At 35.9% G+C, this 16053-nt stretch overlaps 1 protein-coding gene across 3 annotated transcripts in view; it reads left to right on the top strand.

Moving 5' to 3' along the window:
* Positions 1-16053, top strand: part of LOC136028937 (myelin expression factor 2-like) — a 62923-nt gene that overhangs the window by 26937 nt on the left and 19933 nt on the right. For 2 of the 3 annotated variants that reach the window (XM_065706932.1, XM_065706923.1), the window contains exons 6-11: positions 230-388; positions 2394-2549; positions 3306-3413; positions 6974-7139; positions 7675-7840; positions 10955-11090. In XM_065706932.1, the coding sequence (XP_065563004.1) occupies positions 230-388; positions 2394-2549; positions 3306-3413; positions 6974-7139; positions 7675-7840; positions 10955-11090 (891 nt within the window). The remainder of the gene's footprint in view (positions 1-229; positions 389-2393; positions 2550-3305; positions 3414-6973; positions 7140-7674; positions 7841-10954; positions 11091-16053) is intronic. The other variant, XM_065706941.1, reaches the window with a different exon arrangement.

Raw genomic sequence — 16053 nt, 5'->3', positions numbered from 1 at the left:
CATCGTGTTAATTCAACTTGATTGGGGAACATCTGAACGGTTGTATAAATGAAAAATGATTAGTGACTTTTTGAGTGACCTAAATGCCTCTGAAAAAACCTAAAGTGAAGTAATTTGTTATTGTTCAAGTATTATCTTTTGTGTACTTGCTATTTAAATTTTGTAAAATATTTTCTGCCAATTCGTGCAAGTAAACGGGTCCAAAAAGTTCATACTTTTTTTTCTTTAGCGATGTTTAATAACCAAACTCTGTATGACCGAAAGATGTCTGTTCGTCTTGACGAGAAGGATGCTCAAGAAGGTAGTATGCCATCAAAACTTCCGGAAGGACTTAAAAGCATTGGCATGAGCATTGCTCCTGGAGGACCACCTGTTCCTGACTACCAAAGTAAGTCTTTTCGTGTGCTTCACTGTTTATCTTTTTATCATTCAATCGTTATATGCTATTCAGTAATTTTCTTACAGTTCCAATTTCGATATAATAACATAACAGAAAAGTTACAAATTTGTTGGTCATATTTGTTTCTTATTTTCTTTAGTAGTCCAAAATTTAATGTAAATACAAAAAATTATGAGCACCAAACCCAAAGCTAGGATTGTCGGACCATGTTATGAAACAACACGAACGGAAAAATTAGAATAATAATAGACACCCTAAGTTTGGTGAATATCTAGGCCGTTACTGTGGTCAAAAATGTATCGGAAAACCCTTTCCAATTCAAACTTTGATTGTAAGTATTATAAATTAAGTTTTGCAGGGGCTGCTTTACGCGTAGAATGTTAGATTTAGGTTCCTATCAATTGTGTAATGCAGCATAAGAACAAAAAAGTTAAACTGTGTTTAATCTAATAATTGAGTACTCCAAACGGATTGACATGGATTTTTTTATGATACTTTATTGCTTTTGTACTTTTTTTTACTTATAAAACTGTTGAACTAGTTTTTCCCTGACCGTGCCAGCTGCTTAAAAACGAAAAAAAAAAATAGTTAGAAAGTACACTCTGGAATTTATGCGTGGGTTATATTGTTGATTTTCACAAACTTCTACAGATGATTCTTAGTGTCAGTCAAGGTGAACTTTGTTTGTCTGTGTCTTATCGTAACTATAACCTTTTCTTAAGAGTGGAAATATATAAATTAATTAGTTAGATTTAAGATAATATAGTTAGCCTAACAACAACAAAGTAAAAATTGACTAGCAAGTATGAATTACAACGAGGATTTAGACTGTTGGAACTGGACCTTCCGTTGTAAAAGCTATCAACCCTCGCTTCGGTCGTACCGGTTATTGACGGTACTAGCAATATCAGCTATTGACACCAGCGCTCGTGGATACCTCGATCTGTCGACTTAACTAAAACTTAGTATTTTTTCTTTGTTATTAGTACGACATCTCAGTTTTGAATACTCTTATTAATTTTGGCCTAATAAAAGGATGTGTAGAGTTAAATCGAATGATTATCACAATGACATATATGCAATATCTCCGGAGCAGCTTGGGATATCAGATTGAAAATTTAAACGGAATATCGGGGGGGTACATGCGGATTTTGAACTGTGAAGACTATGTGCATCGAACATATTAAAATACCATGTTCGTACTATCTCGGACAAGGCTGGATTTAAAGCTTTGACGCTCCTAGGCCCAAGCACCTTAGCCTCTCCTTTTTTGCGAGATTTTTGGGGAAGTCTCTGGCAATTTTGGGATAGTGGGAACGCTGAACAGAACGCAAGTAATGAAAGAGAGAAGTGATACCGAACTCTCAGCTGCAATTCTTGGGAGAAATCTGACAGTAAGAAGCGACGGAATTTCTGAATTGTTTTAAAATCAAGCATGGCAGCTGAGTGCACCTGACACTTTGACGGAGTCCGTTGAGTTTTGAATTAAAATCAAGCCATGGCTAATTGGAGAAAAAGCCAAGACAGATAATCTGAGTGAGAGGCATATCTGGCGTAAGGCTTTTTTAGGATTGTATAGAAATGATGTCATTTTATTTGTTGATAAATAAGTCTTATCATCCGTCCATACATCCCTCCTAGGGCAGAACTAAGGTAGATAGTCATAGAATTTTTTTATTAGTCCAGTTTTTGTTAAGAAAGAAATGACTTAGTGATAATTCATTGCATCCTCTGACATTGTGTGCTCCTAGGCCCGGGCCTAGTGGGACTATTGGTAAATTGAAATGGCGCGGGTTGCGTTCGCGATTCTTTTATTGTGTGTTAGGGGGACCAAATAAACCTCTAGTTTTGAATGATCAATCATTATAATTCAACTTCTATATGAAACATCTTTTTTTTTTTAATTCGACCAACCAATAGGTAAAGCCGACAAATCAACTATTTTGTTCATCAACCATAACCATCTTTCTAATAAAGCTCTATTTTCTTCTAGGAATGGGGCCAGGACCAATGGGTGTTGGAATGGGACCCGGAGGCCCACCAAATCCTCAATTAGCCGCTCTTGGAGGCTTGCAGGGAGTCCTGAGTCTTCTTGGTAACCTAACTGGTGCTCCTGGCAGTTCTGGAGGACCAGATCTTTCTGCACTGGGTGAGTATTTCATTTCAGCTTATAGTTATGTTCCTAGAAAAGTTTATGACTTCTCTAAGGTGCACGGTATAGCATCTATTGGGATAGTCTTCATTCAAAATTTATGGAGGCTTCCATTGCAATAAATATTTCCCTACTTTCAATCTCACAACTAAAACTAAAAGATTTTTTTATAAGAAGCTTTGGATGTTCTTTGGTTTTGATTTGGCATCCAAATTCATATATTGGAGTAGAAAGGGGTCTTTAACTAAACCCGATTTTTTGTGCATACATTGCGTTGTATATCTGAAAAAATGTCATGACGATTTTTGATTCCTGCGCTCGTTCTTGTATTCATCCATATTTTCTATCCCTCTTCTAAACCATATTCTGGCATGTTTTTTCATCTGGTTGAGATTTTCTAAAATATTTGACAAACAAGTTTATTAGAAAAAGAGAAGTTTTAGTAAGTTCACATTGCCCTTCTCAACCCCGCTCCCCCTTATGGCTAGAGTTTTCTGTGTGCTTAATTGAAAATACTGCTTTCCCAAATAGTTTGTATAAATTTGAATAGAATTAATTCAAAACTATTAAAACTTTAGTGAAGACCGACTTCATGGTGATCCTTTAACATTTGTCCTTGAGTCTTTTTTTTTTTAATTCTCTGGATTATTCTTAGATGACATCTTAATTTGTATTTTCTGATAGATCTTTAGTCTTTAAGTTTTTTCTACGATTTAGTGTCTCAGAATAAGGTCAATAATATTTTTCTTGTAGCAAGCATGGGAGGACTTGGTCAAAGCAATATGCCGCCAGGTGGTCCCGGTGTTGGTGGAATAAGTGGACTGGGTGGTATTGGAGCATCCATAAGTGGTGGAATGGGAGGTTAGTTCAAATTTTTTTGAATAGGTATATATTTACCAGGGATACAGGAGTCAGTACATTAATCTAACAAGTGTAACTCGGAATTTTGACAATTTTAGAACAGTTTTTTAGGGGGGCTATCCATCCTCCCTTGAAATGTGATACCTTTATTTTTAATCAAAATTTAATTCTTTTTTATAAATTTTACGTGACAGTGAAGCAGAAGCCAACTCAAATCTATTCGATAATTTGGCGCTTAAAGTCTGTTGTTTTGGCAAGCTTAGAAGTTTGTGAAAAGATATTTAGCGCAACATTGACTTGAAAAGATTGATCTGGAGCTATGATCCTGTTCATAACTCCCTGAACCTCTTTTGTACATTTCTTTTCTTGATTGTTATATTTATATGAAACAGATTTCGATTAAGTAAATTTGCTTCTTGTGCTTTTTGGAAATTCACAACCGAGGTAACCTTTTTATTTTATTTTATTTTTTGCGGTGATTAAATAAAGAAGAGTCTGTTTTCTCTAGGTTGGGAAGCAGTTACTTATCTGGAGCAATGATCTTGTTCATTAATTCGCAAATCTTGTTTTTGAATTCCTTGAAAATATGTATTTTTATTTGTTTATATGTGCAGTTAGCTTAAAGCAAAATATATGCTGCTAAAGTTTTCTAGTAAGTAAATTCTCCCACCTCCTTAGAAAAAACGAGAAAAGAAGCAAAAAAGACAGTAACAATACGAAAGATTTATTTAATCACCAAATTTATTGAATTTAGACTGTAAAATAGAGAAGTGAAATGATTAAAATTGAGTACCTGTTAAACAGTGGTTAAATGATTCAAGACTTCTTCAACGACTGAAGAATGCAAGATATTCCACGAATCGGTAACTTTATTAGCAAAGGAATTTTCCCTGTTATTTCTTTTAGTCTTTCAATTTAAATTTGAACGAACTCTGGCGAGTTGAATGAATGTTTGTAAAATAAAATAAAGCCAGGCTCAATATTGTCAATATTCTTGGTGGTGAGAAATACAGCCTTCGGATCTACATGTCGTCTACTAAATTTAACCCTTATGTATACTAAGAGAATAAATAAATGAAACCTAAAAAGGACAGAAATTAAAATTAATACAAGAGGCATATAATGAGAAATACAGCAGCTCGACCTGTATGTAGTCTATTGATAAATACTAAATGAATAAAAAAGTAAAACTAAAACGGACAGAAATTAAAATAAACAATCAAGTCAAACTTCATCTGATGCCAAGAAGTTAAAAATTCATACATATAAGATTGGAACTGCTGCCTCCTTAGACCTCATAATGATCATAATGACCAGAGTGTTATTTGTGCTTTCTTGAAGAAGGAATAATTTTTGAGTCGGTTATATATATATATATATATATATATATATATATATATATATATATATATATATATATATATATATATATATATATATATATATATATATATATATACATATATTTCAGTTAAGTATTGTTTCACATAACGTTTCTATGTTACTATTTTTTGGTTTGTTTCAATGTCTTTACTGAGCAAATAAACCTTGATGTCTATAGTAAAAATAAAATTGATACCTAAATAAACCTTAGAATTGGAGTTGGAAATTTTGAAGCAATTTTCCTGCAGTAATTTTTTTAGATAAAGGATTGGTCAGCCAATTTTCTGTACCTTTGCAGACAAAAAATAACTTCCAAGGCCAGAATGGATAAGCATGGTCTGCCAAAGAATGTAAAATAAATAAAACGAGGAAAAGTTTCAGCCAGTGAAAACTTGAAGAAATGTAAATATATTGGTCGAGTAGAAATATTCGAATATACCAAAAAAATATGATAAAATTTGCAAAGACAGAAAGACAAATCCTCGGAAAAACAAAGCTATGAGAGCCATCTGATGCCAGCAAGTGCAAAAAGGCAAGAGTGAGATAAACAGAAGAACCAAAATCAGGCAGGGTGTGATAATTGGGAGTCAGGAAGGTTTCCTCGGTATCCTTATTGAGGGTGAATTTCCTATGAACGTGTTTCTTGGTTTCAACTGCCTTCCAGAACATGTGGAGACCTTTAATAGAAGCAGTTGTGATGGGGTCATCAAAAAGGATCAAACGATCGTGGGTGTTGTTAACGTGATGGATAGCGGAGTTAAATTCTTGTGCTTGTGACAAATCTTCATATGTGTCAATACAGCCTCTGCCGTATTTGCTGGTGGGGCGTTCCAATATAGAGGCAGTCTCAAAAACTAGTTATACAAAAAAAGCAATAGCTAAACAAAGCTGATTCGTCTTTGTTGCTGTTAAAAAAAAAAGTTTCATTTTTAAAGCGATATTGTGGTTGTGTTTCCTAATATAATAGCCCATGTTATTCTCTCAATTACGGAATTTTAGGTAAGGGGGTTAAGATTTTATATGTGTAATTGGAATTATGGTATGTGGAGAATAAGCTTTAAAGTAATATTTTTCTTCCTTTTTCGTTCTTTTTTTTTTCATAGCCTTAATCTGCTTGATGGTATTACCATTCAAAACATGATATCTTTAAGATAATTCGATCCAGGTCCTACACAATCTTCCCGAACATGCTTTTGGGACTCGGTCAACCAGAATATATCAATTCTTGTTTTACCGAACGAGTTTGGCTTAACGAAAAGATGTTCCATCTCGGGTAGGTTTTCTATCAATCGAAAGTTCAGTGTTAATGCTCTTTGTGATGTTTAAGCCATGCTGAAAAATGTAACTTGGTATTATATTCTAGTTTCAATGTTCTTTCGAAGATTAGGATCAGGAGTATTGAGGTACGATAATCTTGTGTGGCGTTCCCCATGGTCCTAAACAGGTGGCCAAAATCTTGTCTTTTTATGTTTAAACCTTTAACTTTTCGACTTGGCGAATTTTTTTTTCTTTTTTCTTTGTTTTTGATATTGTAAAAATCACCTAGCCACCCATTTTCTCATTCTGGCGGTCGGTTAAATATAAAAAGGATGACATTCAGGATAGGCCTTTCTTTTTGGATTTTTGGAAGGCCATGCAGTTTAGGAGTGGGCTAGCTCATTCTGTCGGATAGGTTTATACTACGTTTCCGGAGTAGTGAGTCTTTCGGTCTTCGGCTTCCTTAGTTTTTGTCGTAACACATGGCTTAATTTATCAATATGATCAGAATCATCGCTGTGGAAAAAACTTGTAACAAATATTTGCCAACTCATAAATGTCGGATAAAATTTTGTGAATTTTTTTTGTTATAATTAACTTGATCAAGGATAACAGCTTCACTCCCATTTTCACTCCTAGTAGTAAAGCTTCTAGTAATAATTCATTCTTGAACTGTCTGAACAACTGCTTGTCCTCTTTGAAATTTTCTCAACTTGCCAAAGATCGAATGAAATCAGGAAGTTTCTTAACTAGTCTTTCCGTAATAAATTTGAATTTTCCGCAACACCTCAAGAAAATAAATTACCCGCCTTCATATTTAAAATTATTTTTGAAAGAGTTTATTGTGATTGCATAGTTGCTGATTCTTAAAAAAAAAATCTTTATTTCGCAGGTTAATTTACGAAATAAATCTATTTTAGGTGGGATGGGAGACAGACATTCGGGCCCCTCTCAATATGGAGGACAAGGTGGTCCTCCCATGGGTGGATATGCCCCATCTCCAAGCAGCGCTATCAGAGAAAGAATGTACGAAAGGAAAGAAATATTTGGTGAAAGGCCACTGGATGTGCCATCTGATATGAAAAGGTATTTTCTATTTCTTGTTTTAAACGTATAATTGTGTAATATGACATCATAATCCCATTTAGCTATTTTGCACAAAGGAGATGGACGTTTATGTTTCTTCTTACTTCTCTATACTCTGCATCATTTTTCGTTCTTTCAAGCTTGGGGAGTTCCTTCTCTTTCTTTTGGAAATTTTTTTGTAAGAATATGAAAGTTGTGTTCATTAATTGCTCCTTTTTAAATGCTAACTATTTCTATCGAAAATGGTTTCTAGTCGCAAGTTATTTCAAGATGGTAATCTTTCGGATAACTTAAAAAAAGGAATAATTTTTTTTTTTTATAAAAGTACCAGGTAAATAAATACTGCCTAAAAATCGAAAGTAGTAAGATTCTTCTTGGATGTTTTGGCAAGCAGAATATTATGCCAGGGGTAACTTAAAGCACAGGGTAACTGTTCGATTCAGTGTCTATCTTTTGCTCTGTGTTTGTGAAAATTGTTTCTGTTAAGTATTTTTTTCTTTGTTGAATTCCCTTAAAAGTTAAAATTTTTTTCCAGATCTTTGGGTGGTGGAATGGAGCCCTATAGCTCGGGATCTTCAATGTTTGTATCGGGATCTTCTATGCCAGGACCAGTTCCTCCTCCATCGTCTGGACTTGGACCAAGAGGTAGTGGACTTACCTCTATGGCAAGACCTACTACTGACTCAGTTAAAATCAACAACGTAAGTAGCATCGATTCCTGTTTGTGCCAATTTATTTTCATATGATGTTTTTTTTTTATTTAGTGAATTACGAAACAAGTCCGGAACAACTAATCGTATCATTCTTTTGTCATCTTTTATTTAATATTGTCCTGGTAGTGGTCATTATATTTGAAACCATGTTGGATCGGAAATCGAATGGTACTGCTCTTTTGTTTCTATAGTTTTGCTTCTGATTGGGAATGATTGTCCACAATTACCCCTCCCCCAAAAAAAAATTTAGAGGGAGTGAGAGTTAGTTTTTCTAAAAAAAAAGACTTTGGAAAACGTAAGGTTTTCGCATTGAGTGTTTTGCGAACATTGTGTTTTGTTTTTGAGAACTGATCCATGTTTTCTGTTGTATCTTTTTCATGTCTAGATTCATCTTAAAATATTCTTAATTGAGTGAAGCGCAGCTAAGGATAGCAAAAGAACCTATATAAAAGAAATTCGTATTAAAGATCTTTTTACTTAGAAATTTTGTTTAGGTCTTAGTTGTTATAGTAGATACTATTCTGGAAGTGCAATCGAGGAAAAGAAAAATGTTTCATTCCAGATTTTCAAAACTGTATTTTTAAAAATAATTATTTGTGTGTAACAATTTTAGAAAAAAAGTCCACCGCTGAGTTAATCTGTTTTGCCCATTTGGTTGTCAGTTGTTTCTCGTTGTCCTAACTTGGACGTATAATTCGTATAATTAGCGTATAATAATGCTTAAATCGTTAAATCGGAATCATGAAAAAAATTGTTACATGAAGATAAATTTCAGGGTCACTAGTTTTTGGTGAATAAATGCCCTAATTTTGAAACGCTCAAAAATAATTTGTCATTTATTTATTTTTTTTAGCAAAAAATGTTACGAAAGAGTTCATGTCATATTTTGAGGGACATGATTGATATAACTGGGAAAAGTGTGAGAACTGTATCAAGACGATCTGTTAGTCTCAAAAGATGTGAAAGTCACCTTGGTGACTTTAAAACCCTTGAGTGAAAAAACGGATTTGCTAAAAAAAAAAAAAAAAAAAAAAAAAGAAGAAGAAAAAAACTTGCCAAAAATTACTAGTAGTAGCTATGGTGGTATTTTTCTATGACTTGGAACACATACAAGACTTGGATTTATACCTTAGACGCTTGATATTTTCAGATTCTACATCTTCTAGATTCCCTGAAAATATTTCGGGAAAAGCCAATCAAGAAATCACAATTTTTAAATTTTGTGAGGGGTTTTCCATGTGTTTCGAAATTGGTCTAATTTTCTCAAATGTTATTATATGTGAAAGTTCAAGTAAGACCTGGTACGATCCTTCTTGCTGATTAATGGAGGGAGGTATCATAGGATCTTGTCACTTGTACATCTACCGGAAAGAGTGACAGATCTCCCAAGACTTTATAAATTATTATATCCACTGTTCTTGTTGTGCTTTCAGGGTTGGACACCGTTTGACCTCCTTTTGGTCGAAAGATGTCATTAGGACATCTGTTTGGAGGTACTTTTAGATGCCCATTAAAATTAATAGGAAAGGAAACCTTATCTCTTAGCTACGCTTTTTTAAAGTAAGGTCTAATTTCAGCGTCAAGAGTGTGGGGTTGAGGAGGAGGAAGCCACAGTCATGTATGGAATAAATTCTTTTTGTTTAAAATTTAATGTTGCTCCTTTCTTTCAATTGCAAAATTTTTTTTATATATTTAATTTCTGATTGTTATTCAAATCATGTCCAGCTGAATCGAAGATATTATGTGGAATACCAGCCCCATCAACACCCGATTTCTTGCTTTTAAGTTGTATATATCAATCATTATAAATTGATTAGTATTGGCTCGTTCTTTCAGTTTTTCTGCTTAAGAATTAAAATGTTTGATTGCAATCCTTAACTAAATTAAAATATTTTGTCAATATTTTTGATAAACAGTAGTTTTGTTGAATAAGTTCTTAATAAAATTTCGCCTACATAATTTTTGGGTGCATAGGGAGGGTGTTACTGTTCATACAGATGGAAATCCTGCATTATTTTTTATTTGATACGTGCCTGAAGCCATCGCAACCTTTAAAATAGGGTTCTCAGATGTTTGACTACAGTTTATACATATGTTTGAATGCATTGAAAATTTATATATAAACAGAAAAGAGAATTAATACCATTGAAAATCGCCGAAAACAAAGCTCCTGGTAGCAGTCGCCGACCCATCCTCTCACAAAAATTTTCCGACGAAGCTCAGGTTCCCCTGACTCAAGCCTCGCCTTTTCCACCTCTGTTCCGATATGCATGTGAATGTAATACTTTATAGTGTGTAGAAGAAAAATGTCACAATGAAGGGAAACTTACCCCTTCCAATTATAAAATTTGAAAGTGACTCTGTCCTCTTTTGGGCAAATCGCTGTTTGGTACTACAAAATGGCAGAAAACGCTAGTTTCTCGTTGCACAAACTTTTTGATCACCATATAAAGAGTGCTATGGCCTGGAATTTATTTCAGACTTGTTTGCTTTTGTCGGGCAACATTAAACTATTAACTTTATATGTTTGGAATCAGCTCAGAAAATCAATCCTTTTTATGTATCAGTTGTTATCAAAATTTCGTTTTTAGAGTTTTTAATCAGCTCAGAAAATCAATCCTTTTTATGTATCAGTTGTTATCAAAATTTCGTTTTTAGAGTTTTTGTTACTATGAGCCCGAGTTAATCCTTACTTACAGTTCGTTACCACGACTGTTTGATTTCTTCCACAGGAAGGGGCTAGTTTTTAGCTAGATGCACCATCTAGGGAAATCATCCTTGCACAGACCGATGGACAGGTGTGGAAAAACTTCCAAAGCTGTCAGTAGTAAAATTCTAAAAAATTCCAAATCTAACAAATTTCACTATGTAACTGCCGAGTGGCATTGCTACTTTGCTACCCCAATTTTTCCCCAGCGGCCGATGGGAATGTCAAAATGCACACTATTTCTTTTTTTCTTATTGAAAAACAGCATAGTTGTCCTCCATTCAATCTAGTAATTTTGAACCACAATGAACAGTCTTTTCAGATGACCCATCTTTTCTATGACTTGGTTAATAACAGATCCAACTTTGCTTTGCTATAATTTTTTTTTTTCATAGCTTTCAAGTCATGTAACTTGGCAGATGCTTCGGGAAAAGTTTTCAGAAATTGGAGAAGTCCGGTTTGCGGAACTTACTGGAAGAGGTGGAGGTATTGTCCGTTTTGCCTCTGAAAGAGAAGCTCAAAGAGCTATTGGTAAGATTTTCAATTGTTTGTTTTGGAATTAGTCACGCAGATATAAAACCCGCTCCTGAGACTGGATTTTAGCCGTATCCTTTAGTTATTTTGACATAGGAGTGACGGGCAGCTTCTTTTGAAATTTCTAAATAAGTGCGTTATACGAATGAAACTTTCATTTTATTTTATATTTTTATACTCCTACTAAGGTACCTGGTTCCTCCAGATTATGAAGACTGCTACTGTTTACTGGAGTCTGGGGAGATGGTTTATGCACTCACGTCTTCCCATTCTCTAAACGTAAGATATAGAATAGGTAAAGTAATTTGATAAAGCCAAAGATTGATAAAATAATTCTAGCAAAGAGCTTGTACAGAAGAAAAAGATGTTTTAAGGCGAAAAAATTAGAAATTGCTTAAGAATTTCAGCAACAAAGCTTTAAGCTTTGTAAAAGAGAAGTATGCGGAATTTATAAATGATAAAATTTTTGCCAATAAGAGGGAAATAAAGAAGCCATTAAGCCAAATATGAATCAACAGGATTTGAGATGGAGGTTGCCGATAAAGTTTCTGAAGTAGATAATCAAGTCCTGGTTAAAGATTGGAAACCGGCGATAATCAGTAATTGAATTTTAGGGAGAAATGAGCAGAACAACTTGATATTTTGCAAAATCATGGTAAGTATTTGTGTGATATAAAAGAAATAGAGTAAGATTTATTATGTTATGAGGAACTGAATATGATACTAAAGTAATTGAGACATTATAAGGCTTAGGTTTTTTTGATTTGATCATTACAAGGTTGCGAGGAAGATATTGAGCATTGTGAATGCGACTTTTGATAAAGGAAAAGTCTTCTGATTTTAAGAAGGCTATATTTAAATTCCGTTATATGAAAAGGGTGTTTAGGTGATAAATAGTGTTTGGGTGATAAATATGATGTTTAGAGGGTAGTAGTTTGATTTTCCTTGCCTGCAAATTGCATGGCCTGATGACTTACTATGACTTAAGTACCGTCCGGCCTTTGTGGCTGTATTGGGGCTTCTTCTCTTCTGAACAAATGATGAATGACGAAGTCGCTGGGGGAGGTTATTGGCCGGGAAGTTGTCGGTCCATCTCTTACGAGGTAGGCCTCTGGGGTGCGTGCCGTGAACCCGTCCTTTGAAAGTGATTTTTGGGAGCTGGTTGGCCGACATTCGCTGGATATGGCCAAGCCAGCAGAGTTGCTGGCTTCTGACCCGGTCCATGATGGTGCAGGGACAACGGAGTAGTTTTCGGAGGTCTTCATTTGAGAATCGGTCAATGTAGGTGATCCCTGCAATGCGTCTAAGGCATTTAGTTTCAAATGCGGAGATTCTTCGCTCATCGTCAGCCTTTATTGATCAAGTTTCGCTTGAGTATAAAGCAATTGGGATTATGAGAGAGTTGAAGAGTCGCACCTTCAAAGAAGTTGACAGAGTCTTGTTTTTCCAGATTGGCAAGAGGTTCTTGAAGCCGGCGCCTGCCAGGCCAAGTCTTCGTTTGATCGATTCGTTATCAGGAGTTAGGAGGCTCCCTAGGTAGACGAAAGAGTCAATATTTTCTACTGGCTCTCCTTTTATTGTTAGCTGCACATTTCTTGAAGTAGGGTCTCAAGACACCCGCATAACCTCGGTTTTGGCTGTGTTAACGACCATCCCAAAGGCCTCGGTTGCCGACACTAGTTTGTCGGTGTCAGCTTAGAGTAGATGCTCTTGACTGTTGAATTTTTCGATGTCATCTGCGTATGCCAATTTATCGATAAGCTTCCCTCCAATTTCCGCACCGTCAGCAGTCTCGGCAAATGATAGCGCTGCGTTGAGGAATAGGTTAAAGAGGTGGGGTGACAAGAGACAACCTTGAAGAACGTCCGCCGATGTCAGAAACCCCTCTGTCAATCCCTCGGGTGTTTGGACTTGGCTGACGAAATGTGAATACATGTCTCTTATCAGGATTACTATGTTTTCAGGGACTCCATAGTGTAGCAGGGTGTGCCATAATCCATTTCGCCATATCAAATCAAAAGCCTGCTTGGAATCAATGAAGAGTAGTAGCAGCTCTTTCGCAAACTCGATATACTTCTCCATCATTTGCCGAGTGGAGAAAATCTGGTCTATGGTAGAGCGGTCTTTTCGAAAGCCTGCTTGGTATTCCCCTAAGATATGGTTTGTCAGAGATTTCAGACGGTCAAGGAGTATTTTTGTAAGAATCTTCGCCGTTTGGCTAGTTAAACTTATTGGTCTGTAGTTATTACAGTCGCCCTTTTCCCCCTTTTTAAAAAGGGGGACGATGGTGGCTTTCGCCCAAGATCTGGGGAAGTGGCCCGTTTCCCAGACACTTGTTATGACTTTGTGATAGATATCGACCAGTTCTTCTGGGCCTGCTTTTAATAGTTCTGACTGAATACCATCCGGGCCTGGGGCTTTATTAATTTTTAAAGATTTTATTGCTGAAAGTACTTCATCCCTTAGTGGAGGAGGGCTTGGGTCCACTGGGTACTGCGGTAGTGGGAAAGATAGTAAGATGTTCGGGTCCGGCGTTATTGTGGGTTTCAGTTTTTCGATGAAGTGTTCTTTCCATCGTTTTCGTCTTGCCTCGAAGTCCGTAATTGGTAGCCCGTGTTTATCTAACAGTGTAGGAGCGGCCGATGACTTCTTTTTTGACAGTTCACAGACTTTCTTGTTTATGAAGTGGATATTACCTTTTTGAAAGGCTTCTTCACACTCACGACATTTATGGGTGCCTGATGGCACCCATTAGATCAGAGATCAGTAACTTATGGCTTCTTGGTCCACGTGTGACCACTTTAAAGTTGTGACTGAGTTGCCATAATGATAGTGAATATTACTAGGTAAAACCGACAAAAAACTTTTCTGCATTTTACGAAAACAATTGACAGACTTCATTTGGTATGTTTGGAAAGTCGTGTTTCATCACAAGAAACTTCAGGCCGTCGAATCGCCACACTAGTTTTTCAGAAGATGGATTGTGGAAGAATGAGAAGAATCAAACTTTAAAAAGAAACACTGAGACGTGCCCTACTTCTGAACTTCTATAACGGTGGGGGATGCGAAAGTGGCTAGGCCAACTTATATTGGAAATGAGACGTGAAACTGATTTTTGGGTAACTTTAGAAAATAACAAACTTCAAAACGCATATCAAATATGAGGCGCTGACAAGTAGATACCAAGATAAGGCACTCAGGGTGTCAGAGAAAAACGAAAACAAATTTATCGCGCCCGTGTTCCCGCGAAAAGTTTGAGAAATTCTGGTTCAGTGTGAAAAACTAAATGTGGAAATACAATTCCTATTTGATGATTAATTATTTATTTATTCTATAAGAATAAAGAAAAGTAAAAGAGGGAAAAGAAATACGAAACGAGACTACAAAAAAGAAATGCAATCGAAAATGGCAGACCCTGGAATCCCAATTCACATGAGGCGATGATTTGTTTTGCGTGAATGAAAAATTTGAGAAAAGAAGAAACGAAAAAAATAACTGAAAAAAGAAGTATGATATATAAATTCAGTCTGCGATGGTAGACGGAAAATAAAATTTTGGGAGAAATACAAAAATATGGTAAGAAAAAAGAGCTTAGGAGGATCGAGGGGGTTTTAGACCCATTGAGGATAATCAGAGATGATCAAAAGGTAGAATCAAATGGACTGCAACGGGTTTTGGAAAAGTTAGGACGTTTTTAAATTTCGGGTTGGATTGGATGGGAAGGAATCTAGGATTGGTCATATCAGCTGTAAGGGATATTTGGTCTCTTTTGAGGGTTAGGAACCCCTTCGGGAAGCGATGGATGATGGCTCGTCCCTTCAACGAACAACTTGTGGATCAGTTGTGATCCGTTTACTTAGGTTTTACCTTTCCATGCTTGGGTCTCAGGGAGATACTCTCTCCCATTACCAGTTACTTCATATTTCATCCAAACTTTCACCCGGTAATCCCATTTGCTCTTCTTACCCTGCATTGGAATGAGCAGTTAATTCCTCCAAGCCTTACTCTTTGAGCTCCGTATCCAAGTTTCATCTTCAGTTAGCATCGACGTGCATTCTTCATTTGATTATTCCATTGGATGGAACTGAGGAAAATTGATTCATTACTCATTCAGATTTTTACCTGATTTCCCTGTGCTCCAGTCGTTTTCTTGGGCCCTTGAATTTTCGGCCATGGATAAATTTAAGTTATGCCAAGGGTTATTTCATAATACGATTGAGATCTGGATTTTTTTTTTTCTCGTTGGAGCTTAAAAGGCTAGCTTAACCATTTTCTCTTGACGACTGGCATCGTCTTATTTGATAGAATCCCGATTTTTCGCTTTCTGAAATGTAAATTTTGTGTAACCAGAAAGTTCTTCTTAATTCTGCTGCAAACCCCTAATTAAGGTTGACCTTAACATGTATGATTATCCCTTTTGGATGTTTTCATCATATCATTGGGTTGGAGGATTTGAATTTACTCTAGCAAGGCCAGAGAATTCCTTTTTTAGATTGGCGCGATTATTTTTAGCTAATCAAGTGTGGATGCATTCTTCAGAATCTTAAACCTTATGCTGATGCCCACGCAATCCAGATCCTTGTTGCTCTGCAGTGGAGACGTGCTGGAGGGTGACAGATCCCGAGCCAAGGTGTGTAAGCAGCAGCACAGACATTGGTCAGGGATGGAAGACAGAAATTGAGATTGTGAAGTTGACGTTGATTGTTTCGTGTTGTTAAAATTTGACCCTTTGGTGTAGAAATTTTTTTCCCGAAATTTCTTGAAACGTTTCAAAAATGACCTTGGATCGAAAAGTACCCCGATGGAAGGCTTATCGCTATGTTCGATAAGCCTTCATTAGAGGTTTATAGCGACTGCACTTTTGAAGATCTACTGGAAGCAAAGCCAAAAAAAAAAGCAAAAAGACAAACAAGTGATTTCGAAATGTTGTGGTCTTGTAATGATTTTCAGGTTATTAACC

The sequence above is a fragment of the Artemia franciscana genome, chromosome 1 (assembly GCF_032884065.1).
Source record: "Artemia franciscana chromosome 1, ASM3288406v1, whole genome shotgun sequence".
Taxonomy (NCBI): Eukaryota; Metazoa; Arthropoda; class Branchiopoda; order Anostraca; family Artemiidae; genus Artemia; species Artemia franciscana.
This window is presented reverse-complemented; position numbering and strand designations above follow the sequence as displayed.